This window comes from Sinohyriopsis cumingii, unplaced genomic scaffold, assembly GCF_028554795.1.
Source record: "Sinohyriopsis cumingii isolate HCF-2022 unplaced genomic scaffold, ASM2855479v2 utg001176l, whole genome shotgun sequence".
Lineage (NCBI taxonomy): Eukaryota > Metazoa > Mollusca > Bivalvia > Unionida > Unionidae > Sinohyriopsis > Sinohyriopsis cumingii.
Genome location: NW_028315968.1, coordinates 3,807,967 through 3,821,427, shown reverse-complemented (window position 1 = coordinate 3,821,427; position 13,461 = coordinate 3,807,967). Strand labels below are relative to the sequence as shown.

Sequence of the window (13,461 nt, the reverse complement as noted above, 5' to 3'; positions counted from 1 at the left end):
ATTCCATTACATGTTATTGTAACGTAATATTGTTTACTGGACTTGTATTTTTTCAGAATTAAGTTCGATTCTGTTTGACTTCATGATTTTGTTTTATTTCACTGATATAAATACATCATAATAGAAACATTGTATATAGTTACTGAACTTAAAATCAGTGACAGGTTTAGTAAACAACTTTTATTTTTTTAATTCTTGCTCAGAGTACGAATCGTTTAGTTGGGTCAAGGTCATACATGGACTACTTGACGTGAGACACGTGTTAAGTCGTAAACAAACTTCTATATTTTCCAGAAGTATGTTCTGTTGACCTCCATCGATGTATCTGTTTTGCGTTTTAGCTAGTCTTATAACAGATGTTATGGTAAGAATTATATCAGTCTTTCCTTAGCACTGTGGACGTCGAGTTGTTTTATGTTGTGTGCAGTTTGGGGGTAAAGTTTTATTCTCTTCAAATTAATGAATTTCAAGTGATTATTTTCCCTGGCAATACTAAAGTTCTCTGATAATTCTTGGGCAAAGACATCTACCGGAATTTATACGGAATTCAAAAACTGGAATAATATTTTTTGTGATTCAACAAGAGAATGTTGACACATCAGTACAACGCTGACTATTGCATACGTTATTGCATTCCATCTTGGATTTTCATTAGGATTTGAACTGTGATTCACTTAGAACTTTTCATTGATAGGACTTGTGTTTTTAATTCTTGGATTACAATTTGGATTTAACTCGCAATACCACAAGTTACTTTTTCTTATTTTTCACTTAGTATTTTAGAGAAATACATTATTTGTTAAATCTATCAAAGCATGTTGTCTTCACTCTTTTCTGTTACTTATTTTAAGAGCATAGACTCGTAACAGAAAAATGGGGTGCTCGTCCTTTGGATCCGAAATTTGGCTAACATATTTCAGAAAATATTTAGTGAAATCAACAGTTTTTTTTTTACAATGTCATCAAATGTGGAGATGTTTCTTTCAAATCCTACCCAGGAGCCGTTTGAAAAAAGATGAATTGAATTTAACTTGCCAGAAAGTATGATCTTTGTTAGGCAAAAGCTTCTTTAACGAATCAAGAAAGATAAACTATTTTGGTCCAGTATTTGGTGGAGGAGAATGTTTTGGATAAATGTGCTTTGGGTCCGAAGAGTAAGTCTGTATCAGATTCTGACATAAAAACAAAGGAATTATAATTAAAATTCAAGATGGAATTAGAGTTAAGATAAACTGGTCTTCAAAAAGAAAAAGAGTTAAACCAAGTACAGTTACCAGCGGAGAAAGAAAAGAAGAGAGAGAGAGAGAGATGCAAATGCAAATGCAAAAAAGAGACGGAACAAAGGGAATTTCAGATTAGAATAAAAGCAACAGAGCTGGCAAATGAAATGCACGTTCCCACTTTACATACAAATTCAAGTTCGATATTACTAAGAACATTAGGTTAGTTCCTAACCCCCCTTTTTAGAGACAAAGAAGTAGACAAATATTTTCCTTATTTGGAAATAAATTGCTGAAAACTGTAAATGGCCAAGGGAACTTTGGACTCAATTATTACAGTGTGCATTTGTTGGCAAAGCCCGAGATATATATGCATCCCTGTCAGTACAGCAGCGTGCTGAATATGATCAGGTGAAGAAATGCATCTTAAAGGGTTGAGTTAGTCCCTGAGTCTTATCCGCTTAAAGCCAGGAACTACAAAAAGAAGCTGGACAAACTCATGTTGAATTTGCCAGAGAAAAAGAGCAGTTATTTGATAGGTGGTGCTTAGCCAAGAAAGTTGATCAAGAATATTAAAATCTCAGACAACGTGCATTACTTGAAAGGTTCAAGAACTGTGTCCATAGTGACATTAAGACTAATCTTGATGAGCATAAGGTAGAAACCTTGGAAAATGCTGCTCCTACTGCTGACGAGTTTTCCTTAGCCCATAAAGTTTCTTTTGTAAGCAAGTCTACCATTCAGCAGTCTTCTGGTAGAAATGTATTTCAGCCTAATACAAGCCCTTCTAAATTTCAATCTGGCACATCTGTTAGAAATCCAATGCCTGATAAGAATGATCAGAAATCCTTATCTCTTCCTACGTATACCTATTGCAAGAAGAAAGACACGTTGTTTCTGATTGCTACAAATTGAAAATAACATAATTAAGGCAGACCTATTACAAATACTCTTATTTCTAAGATGTCAAGGTCACGGTCATGTATTGAAAGGAATACATTTGTTGGGTCTAATAAACTCCAGTCGGAATTTTTTATGGAGAATTGTGCACCATTCATTTCGAAGGGTTCCATATCACTCATGGGTGATTCGGCCAATCACATCCCTATTAAAATTTTAAGGGACACAAGAGCTTCTCAGAGTCTTTTATTATCAGGTAATTCACCTTTTCTGAGAAGTCTTCTTCTAAGGAGAGTGTTCTTATTCAGGGAGTAGAGTACGGCTTTGCTAATGTTCCTCTCCATTGTGTAAATATGCCATCAGACTTAGTCCTAGGACCTGTGACAGTCAGAACAGTGCTTTCTTTACCCGTTGAGGGAATTCGTTTATTACTAGGCAACGACCTAGCTTGAGATAGCGTTGTGGTTAATTCACTTGTAACTGACAAGTCTTGTTTGGATCTGAAAGTCGATCCTATTGAACAAGAATTACCTGACTTATATCCAACTTGTATAGTTGCTAGAACAATAGAAAAGAACGCTCTTGAAAATGATTTTGATCAGGAAAGTATTTCATCAGCTGACACATGTATTGGTCATGCTTTTGACGAAGTCACTTTCACGCCTTGTCTGGATCAATCAAAGGGTATTGATCACGGTGATGATCTTTTAAAGACTCATTATATTTATTCTAATCAGGGTGACAAACGACAATCACATGTCGTCGAACAGGAAAAATATCCTGAGATCTCCTGTTTGTTTGAACGGTCCATTAGTGAAACTGAATCCCCAGAAGCACCTGTCTGTTATTTCACGAAAATGGGATTCTTATGAGAAAATGGAGACCCTCCGAGGTACCTGGCTGTGACGAGTGGCCAGTGATCTATCAAACTGTAGTTCCAAAATCATATAGACAGGAAATACTATGTTGGCCCATGGAACTCCTTTGACTGGTCATTTCAGGATTAATAAGACTTATCAAAAGATCTTAAATCTCTTCTATTGGCCAAAAATTAAAAGTGATGGTTGTAAACACTGCAGATCTTGTCCTACTTGTAAAATGGTAGGAAGACCCAATCAGAAGAAACATAAGGCTCATCTGTAACCTATTCTTGCATTTGACGAACCATTAAGCAGAATAATGATATAATGTGTTGGTCCATTACCTAAAGGCAAGTTAGGTAACCAATACTTGTTGACCATAACGTGTGCGTCAACAACATCCCCAGATGCAACTCCTTTGAGGAATATTAAAACTAAAACAATAGTAAAAGCATTGATAAATTTGTTTACTCAAGTTGGAATTCCCAAATCTGTCCAATCTGATCAAGGGTCAAGTTATATGTCTGGAACTTTCCCGCTAATTATGCTTGAATTTGGCATCCAGTAATTCAAGTCAAAAGTGAAATTACGATTCGACAGAACTTCAGTGGGGAGAACTTTTGAGTCTGCTAACATAGTTCTGTCTCTCTTGCTCATTTTTCAAAATTTCCTTCAGCACATGGAAATCAAGCCCCTGCAAATCAGTGCATAAATTATTATCAACGTATTTCTTTAACCACAACTTGCAGAATGAAAAAAGGTTTTAAAAACTTCAGACAATGTAAAGACTGTTTCAGAACAATTTCTGACGTTAACCACTGAATGTTTTATGGGCAGACTGGTTGGTTATATTCGACCGTTTCTCCCAATTGTACGCATTTAAACTAAGTTTATTTAGTATATAAGTATTTAACAACGCAGCATATAATTTAAGCCAATATTATAGTTATTTCGCCATTCTTTGTCACTTTCTTTTTGTTTTTGTTTCTGCTTTTAATACACCATCATGTTTTATATATTGTACAGTTTTTAATTTGCACACTGGTTCATAACTTGTTTGATTATGTTTCCAAGACGATAACCATACCCAGGACTCCATATGTTATCTACTTTAGTGTTCTTCAGTTTTCCTCTCAGTTCTGGTGATATTTATTTCGCAATCTCTTTCATGTAGAGGACAACTTTGTTTGGTTGTCTCTGATTTACACTTGTGGGGATTTCAACAATATTCCAGTGACTTTCAAATTTTCAGCTATATTAAATTTCTAAATTTTCGTGTTAATTTTCGTGTTTTTTCTGCCAGTTCGCTCTTTTAGAGACAACAATAACAGCCATTCAGGACGAATATCCCAGACTGAGGAAGTACAAGAGCCACCTGTGTGTTGTCTTTGCTGCAGGGTGTTACTTAATTGCTCTGGCATGTATTACACCCGTAAGTTAAAAATTATTCTATATGTTTCATCCAGCACCAACAACACAATACTTTTACTACTACTATTACTAATACTACTACTACTACTACTACTACCAACAACAACAACAATCTGTTTGTAATGTAGCAAGTGAAGCACTAATTGGAATAGTCATTATACCTATCTGTGTGTTTAATTCCGTTGGACTATATTATTCTCATTTTATTTCTGATTGAACTTTAAAATTCTTCCACTTAACACATGAATTGTTTTTAATATCTGTTTTTTGCTTAAGAAATCTGTTTCTAGTATAATCATATATTTCATATGATTCAATTCTTCTCTTAATTATTTTACCTTGTGTCTAAGTCATCAATACTTCCTTGTACCACACGATAGTATTAACCAGTTCGCAAACAATGCCTGCTTCTTTTATTTTAGCAGTAAGTTTGTTTTTGACAGTTGTAAAATTCTGATGGCTGTTGCGTTTATTTTGTAGAATAAACCAGTGACACAACTATTGTATTTCGTTTTCTAAGATCCGATCATAACTCTGCAGACATCTTTTATGCTTTTCGTTTAATTTATCTTTAATTTGTGTTGAGTCTATCTTTTTGTATAAGTGTTAATTTCTTTTGCAATTATTACACTAACAGTAAAGTGAGGAATTGGGTGGGGTAATTTTTAATTTGTTGTGTAGAAATGTTTTTATCGCTGTGTTTTCATTTCATCATTTAAACCTTCTTACTCTTATTATGAGGTACTATTATCTTCTAGAACTTTTTCTATTATCTTCTAGAACTTTTTCTATTATCTTCTAGAATTTGTATGTGCCATTCTATGATACACTCTCTTTGAGTTTATCCTTTGTTCAAATGGTTGCAAATATTGTTGTATTTCATCTGATTCCGGACTTAAATGCGTATCTTGTTTTCATTCATTTGTTTGCCTAACAGTTTAATGTCCAAAACTCTTCATTGGAGACCGTGATTCACAGTTGTCAATATATAATATATGCCTTTTAAATTATTATCTTCTAAATTCTTGCATATTTAAGTGTCACCACGCGTTTTTTGTACATATTTTTTTTTCCTGACGAATTAAGATCGAAAGCTACTAGGACCTCATAAATATTTCTATCGAGATGGTGCCAATTGCTCGGTATGTTTACTTAACTTAATACACATACATTATAAATATATCTTGAAAATATCTTTTCCATCTTGATCCTTATTATTGATAAGCAGTGTAATTGTACCTAGTGACAATTGTTTGTCTTGATCATTAACAATATATGCAACAATAACAACGTCAGTAGCAGTTTTAACCGCTCAATAGTTTGGTAATAATGTCCGTAATTTTTGGCATTATTGATATGAAAGGAAAGCATTTTGAGTCTCAAACACTCATAAACCGTGTCTGAGTTAGTAGTAGACGTTTATATTGGTCTTTGAGTGTTCAATCAGTACAAATAATAATTGCGATTGCTTGCGTTAACGGGTGTAATTATTGTTGAGTTCCAGGAAGTTTGAAATCTTGTATTAAGCATTCAATGTCAATAATTCCATAATTGTCGTAATTTGGAGCCATGTCTCTTCTTTCGATTATTTACAAACATTTAAAATGTTGAAATTCCATATGGAATTAAAAAGCTTTTGTTTCATTCTTAGCGATAATGTAATCGTATAGCAAGATAGACTTTTTATATAATGCTGCCATTGTATTTTAATACACTTTTCCGTCCACCTAAATTAAATTCAAGGAATCAGAAGAAATATTTGTTTAATTTACTTTGCATCTAGTTACTTTGTTGGAATTGTAAGCGTCTCTAAGATGTCCTTGTCCTTGTATCTGTACTCCAAGAATTTTAGTTCTAACTTTTGTTATTTTGGCTTTGTGGGTTTCACTCCGTTTCTGTATCTACTTTTTCTGCAGGTCTCGATAATAATCACATAGATTTATCGTGACTTATTTCATTGCCGCTCATTTCTTTATGAACTATATCCGTAATCCTCTTTAATGTACTTATCGCAGAAGGTAACATGCCATCCTGTTTTACATGTTACTGTATCCTAGCTTTCCTTTGAAACCTTACGTAAGAAATCGTAATTACGTTGCTCCAAACCGACTAAAAGCTAAAGGAATTAAAATGTCTATTTGTATTCTTGCGAACAATCAACCAGTAGCTGTAACATACATGCCATCTGATATAGTCACCATTCTAACCGCTATTGAGTTTAAAACCATTTATGGGTTTTGTAGTTAATTTTTGACACTTCCGTAAAGTTGGATTTCTTTTATCAAATTATTCTAAAGTTTTCTTTGATGTATTTTTCATCTTTATATTCGTGCTATTATATGTTGACGGTGTATTTAAAAGCGGTTTCGGATACATTGTTAGTTGATATAGTATTTTTCCGCTAATGTATATTTTAAAGATTCATAGAATGTGTTTGGTACTCAGCTATGCTGGTACTCAGAAAAGGGAAACATAATCTGGATTCAAAAGGCAATCCATCACGGAAGGATGCAACATAACTTAAAAACCTTCTGGTAGTATTTTTATTCCATAGTCAGTGTTTTAGTGGATTATTTTTCCTAGGGCGGAGACTACATAGTGGAACTACTCGATGTCTACGGGTCCGACTTTGCCGTGTTAGTAATAGCCTCATGTGAATGCGTAGCCGTCTTCTGGGTCTATGGTAAGTTTGCTTGACTAATTTCCTTACTTTAAATATGCGAATCAGTCTTGACGTAGTGCTATGAAAGTTTTGTTATTTAAAATCTTGGATGTCGAGTCTGGAGTAAATCCTACCTTAGTTTTAAATAAGAAAGAGATAGCTTTTGAATCAGGTCACCTAGACATTAATCTCCCCCCGCTGTCCACGAATAATGATTATTTTCGTTAGGTCACGTTTCATGTTTGGCATGAGCCACCACCACCCCATCCCCCGATACCTCTTGTTTCATACTCATTACTAGATTGCTAAAGTCTAACCTAATTTTATAACGGGCTAATCTAGTATTGCGTTGTACATGATGTGAATTGCATCATGTCATTCTTAGAAGACATGGATGATGTAGACATAACTAAGCTTACATCACTTTGCCCAACAAACTGCATTATATCAGCTCTAGATATCATATAGTGTTATGCTCTTTTATATGTCAGTGTTTGATTTTGCAAAAGGACACATTTATGTTGAGCCAAAGTCAGCAAAAATGACTCGTATTTATGTGATCAATGCAGATAACGCCTGATATGTTTGTGGTGAAGTGACTTCGGCATCAAAAAAACGCAGTTTAACCACTATGGTTAGGAAAGCCTATCATCTTAATTTTGGCTGCACAACTGAAGATAAGGACAAGAAGTTGGCTCCTCACATTTGCTGCAACACTTGTGCAACCAATCGTCGCCAGTGGTTGAGCAGGAAGAGGAAATCTATGCCTTTTGCAGGGTTAATGGAGAGAGCCGATAGATCAGGGGTTCCAAAACCTTTTCAGTCCACCGCCCCTTTGGCTATCCTCAGCGCCCCCTACCTTACTCAGTAACAAGCAGTATTCAGCATTAGCGCCCTTTCGGTAATCCTACCCACTTTGGGACGCACTGTAACAGATCATATAAAAAGTGTTTACTTCAGCATGGTGCCTGCAGCTGGGAACGGTGGGTCAAAGAAGAAAATGTGGACTGTGCATTGTCCAAACATTCCATCAGCTATACGTCCATTACACCACGGAGAAGGACTACTGGTTCCTGAATCACCAGAATCGTTCTTACTTGAGTCAGACGAGGAAGATGAATAGGACGAAACTTCTAGTCCTGATCCACCAATGTCACATGACCTATATTTTCTCCCATACTACACCTCTGAATCACACCTCATAAAACAAGGTGAATAGAATGACCTTGTCAGCGATTTAGAACTATTCAAGAGTAAGACATAGCTGTTGGAAACCAGAATAAAGCAATGAAATCTGGCAGTTGATGTTAGGGTTTACATCTTACGTGACCGTCAAATGCATCTTGTTCCATTCTTCTTCATGGATGGTGATCTTGTAGCCTGCTACAACATCGATGGTGTGATGGCATCCTTTATCTGAATCGTCCTCTTGTGCAAGCAACACTCCAAATATCGTATTTATCATTTCAATCAAAACTGTACCTTATATCTAATCATACTAAATTGTTCAGTGCTACCTTTGTCCCTACGTTTGCCATGGTGAATTGGTTTATGCCATTTAATCATACACATGTCTCTGTGGGAAAGGTCGCCACAGCAAAAGAAAGTTTAAATGCCCTGCTCCAAGAGATATTTGCGCGCAACAACCCCTGTGCAATTGTTATATTTACATGAGCAATAAACCTAGCAAGCATTATCTTTTCAACAACAACAAACCTACATCTAAATCGTAGAAATGGAAATAAAAAGAAAACGAAACAACGCAACCAACACAATTAAAATTCCAGAATAATTGTCTAACCGCACCAATGCCTTAAGGATAGGTCACTGAATTGTTAAGTATCTGTGGTTCAAGGCACGCGATTAGGTACGCGCAACTTAAACATTTGACCTTGCCTTTAATTTACAAATTTTTAGTTATTATATTCTGCTGCTCTTATGAAAGCAAAAGTGTGCATTCGCCCACTGTCTGCCAAAGTATCAATCACGAGTCCATTTTACTATAATGTCATATGCAGCAGCCGTGACCTTGCCTCAATTTTGGCAGAAGTGCAAAGAAAGGCCATAACCATTCAGAAGCAGATATTCAATTTTTGATTGCAGCTTTACGTAATAAAGCAGTCCCCAAAATCATGCAGAACCTGCCTATATCCATCGAGGGCGACCAGTTTACTACAAATTTCTTTCTTTATTTTAATATTAGGTATAAGAAGATTTGTTAAAGACGTGACTTACATGCTTGGAAGACCACCAAGTCCTTCCTGGTACTGGGCATTCTGTTGGGTGTTCTGTTCACCTGTCCTTATTGCGGTAAGATAGTGAGAGGGAGACGATAGGAGAGAGAGAGAGAGAGAGAGAGAGAGAGGGATATTGAGAGACAGAGAGACAGAGACATAGAGACAGAGGCAGAGACATACAGAGAGAGATTATAGATTCAAATCAATGTTTCTAAGTGACTGCCTATTTCTATTTGTCATTTTGCAACCAAATATTCGGAGAGCCAATACGAGCATTAACAAAGATCTCTCTAGTTTCTGTTTGACCATTGACTTACGGTTGGGTCTGCCACGTAATCGCAAACACTTGTCAAAAACGACGGTGCGCTTGTAAATTGAAAATATTTTCTCGACAATATAAAATAAATAACTGTAGTGATACTTGCCTTTAATCTTACGAACAATATGTGTACTATCTCTGGTAATCGTGTGCCATATAGTGGATAAGCAAGATTCGTCCACGAATGTGAAATTTACGCTTAGCAAAGCAATCTCTGTTACACTCAGTTTTAATTGATTGATAACTGAATGTGGCATTAGTAATGACTTTTCCTCATTCAATCAGTGCAACATGTGGATATATTTACAAGCATATCATCCAAGATAAATAGCAAGATGTTCCGGAATACGAGAACAGAGATAATTCCTACTGCATGATATTATTTTTCTGGAATAAATGCTCTCAAATTACTTTCAAATGTCCCTAAAAATGTCATACAGCTTGGAAGCAAATCAACGAAACGAGAATACTAATTTTGATCTAATGAAAAACCAGCGTTTTTAAAAGCATGATGTTAACATTTGTTCAATTGGGTGTTTTCATTGCGATAACGCGAAAATGTATTAAGTAGTGGCATGTCAAAGGTGCCTGATCACTATATTTTTATTCTTCCTTTTTCTTTACGCAGCTACTTTTTGTATACCGCATGGTTAAATACAGTCCTCCCAATGTTACAAAGGATTTGGCATACCCCGAGTTCGCCCAGAGTATCGGTTGGGCTATCACAGCCTTCGTCCTTTGCCCTATTCCGTTCACGTGCCTCTTCATGTTTATCTTCCGGGCGAAGGGAAGTCTGTGGCAGGTAAGATCAGTACAAAATCTTATAGACCATACACTCAAAAACATTTACACATGCAGTTTAAATGAACGCCTATTTTGGTTATTCTTGTACGCAATAATGAGACACGGTTAAACATGAAGGCGTACTTTGAGAAAGGCATATGACTTTTTCTTGAAAAAAGGATATGGATGCACAGTGATAAAGCACAGCTGCAACTGCATATTTAATATATGACAGTAAGTTAATCCCTGTGACATTTGGAATGATACTGTATTTGCTTGTAAGCTGCTCTTCATGATATATTAATGACATACTATGTGAATTTAGAACAATTCTACTTTTAGCATTTTTCTTCCAATTCCTATACTGCACGAGAGTACATCATCTTAGAGACCTGTGAGGTAATATTTCACATTTGATCTAAACTGCATATGCTTTTATATTATTCATGCATATTTAGTCAGGTTTGTATTAAAAAGAGATCACTAATTAGTAATAGTCCATGGGTTTACATTTTAAAATGGCATTGTGACAAAAGGAAACTCTTATGTCAAAATTATCCATACGTTTATCATGGGATTGTTATCGTGGAGAGAGAGAGAGAGAGAGAGAGAGAGAGAGAGAGAGAGAGAGAGAGAGAGAGAGAGAGAGGGTAGATTATAGGAACAAAAGTGTTCTGTGGGACAAAAGATATAAGAGAGACAAAGGGTCGAAAGGTTTGCGGGGACAAACGGGAATTGCAACGTTATGATTCTTAAGGAAACAAGTTCGCATGTGTCTAATAAGAAACTGGAATGTTCATGTCAAAATATTTATCAACAATCCAGCACACACCTATAGAATCATAACACCCCCCCCCCCATAAAATACAACACCTGCTTTTTATTAATATCACTGGACAACAAATTTTTACAAAAGTCATGTTACTGAAATAAAATTAGTCAATTCTTATCAATTTTTATGTGCTGAACACGAATATGACAGTCAAATTGCAAAATTGGCTCTAGTTTTTTTGTAATCTGCAAGAAATTAATGTTTACATAACGAAATGCATTCCAATAGTAAAAGGTCAACTGTAATAGCCTACCTATAAAAAATCAAGTCATTGACTACATCTTAGATTTCTTCGCCTGTCTCTTGTACAGCTGTTCGGGAGCATCTCTGAGGAGTGTCCAGCAGTAGTCAGCCAGCATTGTAGTGGACCATTTTCCCTGGTATCTTTGTTCCATTGTTGCGATATCTTGATGAAAACGTTCGCCGTGTTCATCACTAACAATACCACAGTTGCTAGGAAAGAAATCCAAATGGGAATGAAGGAAGTGAATCTTTAGAGACATATTGCAGCCAAGTTTCTTATACTTCATCAACATGTCTTCTACTAGTTCCTTATAGTTTTCTGCCCTAACATTTCCGAGGAAGTTTGTAGAAACTAGGCGAAAAGCATTCCATGCTTGTTTCGCGTCACCTTCCAGCAAGTTGTTGAACCGGTCATCTTTGAAAAGCTCTCGAATCTGAGGACCCACAAAAACTCCCTCTTTAATCTTTGCTTCGCTGAGTCGAGGGAATTTTTCATGCAGGTATCGGAATGCTGGCAAAGTCCGGTCAATGGCTTTCACGAAGTTCTTCATCAAACCTAGTTTGATGTGAAGGGGTGGTAGCAAGATTTTCTGAGCCTCAACCAGAGCTGGGTGTTGGATATTCTTCTCTCCAATGGCTACATTCTGCCTGTGAGTCCATTCCTTCCTCATGTAGTGCATTTCCCTTGCTCGGCTATCCCACTCGCATAAGAAACACATGTATTTTGTATATCCTTGCTGCAGTCCCATTAAAAGGGCAACTACCTTCAAATCACCACAGAGGTGCCAGCTGTACTTGTTATACTCAATGGAATTCAGTAGCTGCCTTAAGTTATCGTATGTCTCTTTCATGTGGACAGCATACGCTACTAGAATAGATGGAAGAATGTTTCCATTGTGCAAAAGCACAGCCTTGAGACTCAGTTTCGAAGAGTCCACAAATAGTCTCCATTCTTGTGGGTCATGAGTGATTTTTAAAGCATTCATGAGGCCCTCAATATCGGAACAGAATATCAGATTACTTTCCTTTCTGAAGAAAGGCTCCAATTGCTGGTGGCGCTTTCGATATGCAGTAATTGTGACATCTTCTTCTAGAAGATTCCATTGTTGGAGTCTTGATCCTAGCAATTCTGCCTTGTTCTTTGATAAGTCCAAATCACGAATCAGGTCATTTAGTTCTTCCTGTGTTATTCTGTGTGGGGTTGATGATGCACCACAGTGAAAATCTGGATCACTGCATGCTGATGGACCAGGAGAAGAACAGGTCGACTCACCTTTGTCTTCGTCAGATGAATCAAGAGAATATTCTGCTGGAGGTTCTGGAATAGGAAGTCCCTCACCATGTGGAACTGGTCTCAATGCAGACGGAATGTTTGGGTAGACTATTCTCGACTTCTTTCGCTTCGTTATTCCGCCGGAAAGAGGAGGAACCAAGCAGAAGTAACAGTCATTTAGGTGGTTGCTTGGCTCTCTCCACACCATTGGGACTGCAAACGGCATTGATGACCTTTTGCAATTCAACCACTGTGAAAGCTGTGTTGTACATGTAGCACAGCATATATGCGGAGCCCAAGGCTTGTCTTGGTCACCAACCTTGCATCCGAAGTAAAGATGATATGCCTTCTTCACTTGAGAATTGATACTTTTCTTCTGGTTGGCAAATGTCACTTCCCCACAAATATAGCAAAAATTGTCCGCGGTATTAACACACTTTCGAGGCATTACTGTTCTTTATTGTACGTAAATGGATAAAATAATAAGTTTTATGTAACAGTAGCTTGAACTGTCTCGCACAACGTCTAAAATATTTTAAATGCTGAACCTATCTGATTGGGCTTTATATAGTACACTGCTTACGTCAGCTTCAGCAGCCGCCTGGCATTAGTATAATAGGCCTACACATGTATAGTACACTGCTGACGTCAACTTACTTCAGCAGCCGCATGGCATTAGTATTGCATTGCATCAGAAAATG

The 13,461-nt window shown here is 36.6% G+C and overlaps 1 protein-coding gene across 1 annotated transcript in view; it reads left to right on the top strand.

Annotated features, from left to right (window-relative positions):
• LOC149772790 (sodium-dependent proline transporter-like) overlaps window positions 1-13,461 on the top strand; it is a 63,038-nt gene that overhangs the window by 39,545 nt on the left and 10,032 nt on the right. Inside the window, exons 11-14 of the mRNA XM_089947313.1 lie at window positions 4,284-4,412; window positions 6,995-7,094; window positions 9,277-9,383; window positions 10,258-10,431. Of these exons, the coding sequence (XP_089803439.1) occupies window positions 4,284-4,412; window positions 6,995-7,094; window positions 9,277-9,383; window positions 10,258-10,431 (510 nt within the window). The remainder of the gene's footprint in view (window positions 1-4,283; window positions 4,413-6,994; window positions 7,095-9,276; window positions 9,384-10,257; window positions 10,432-13,461) is intronic.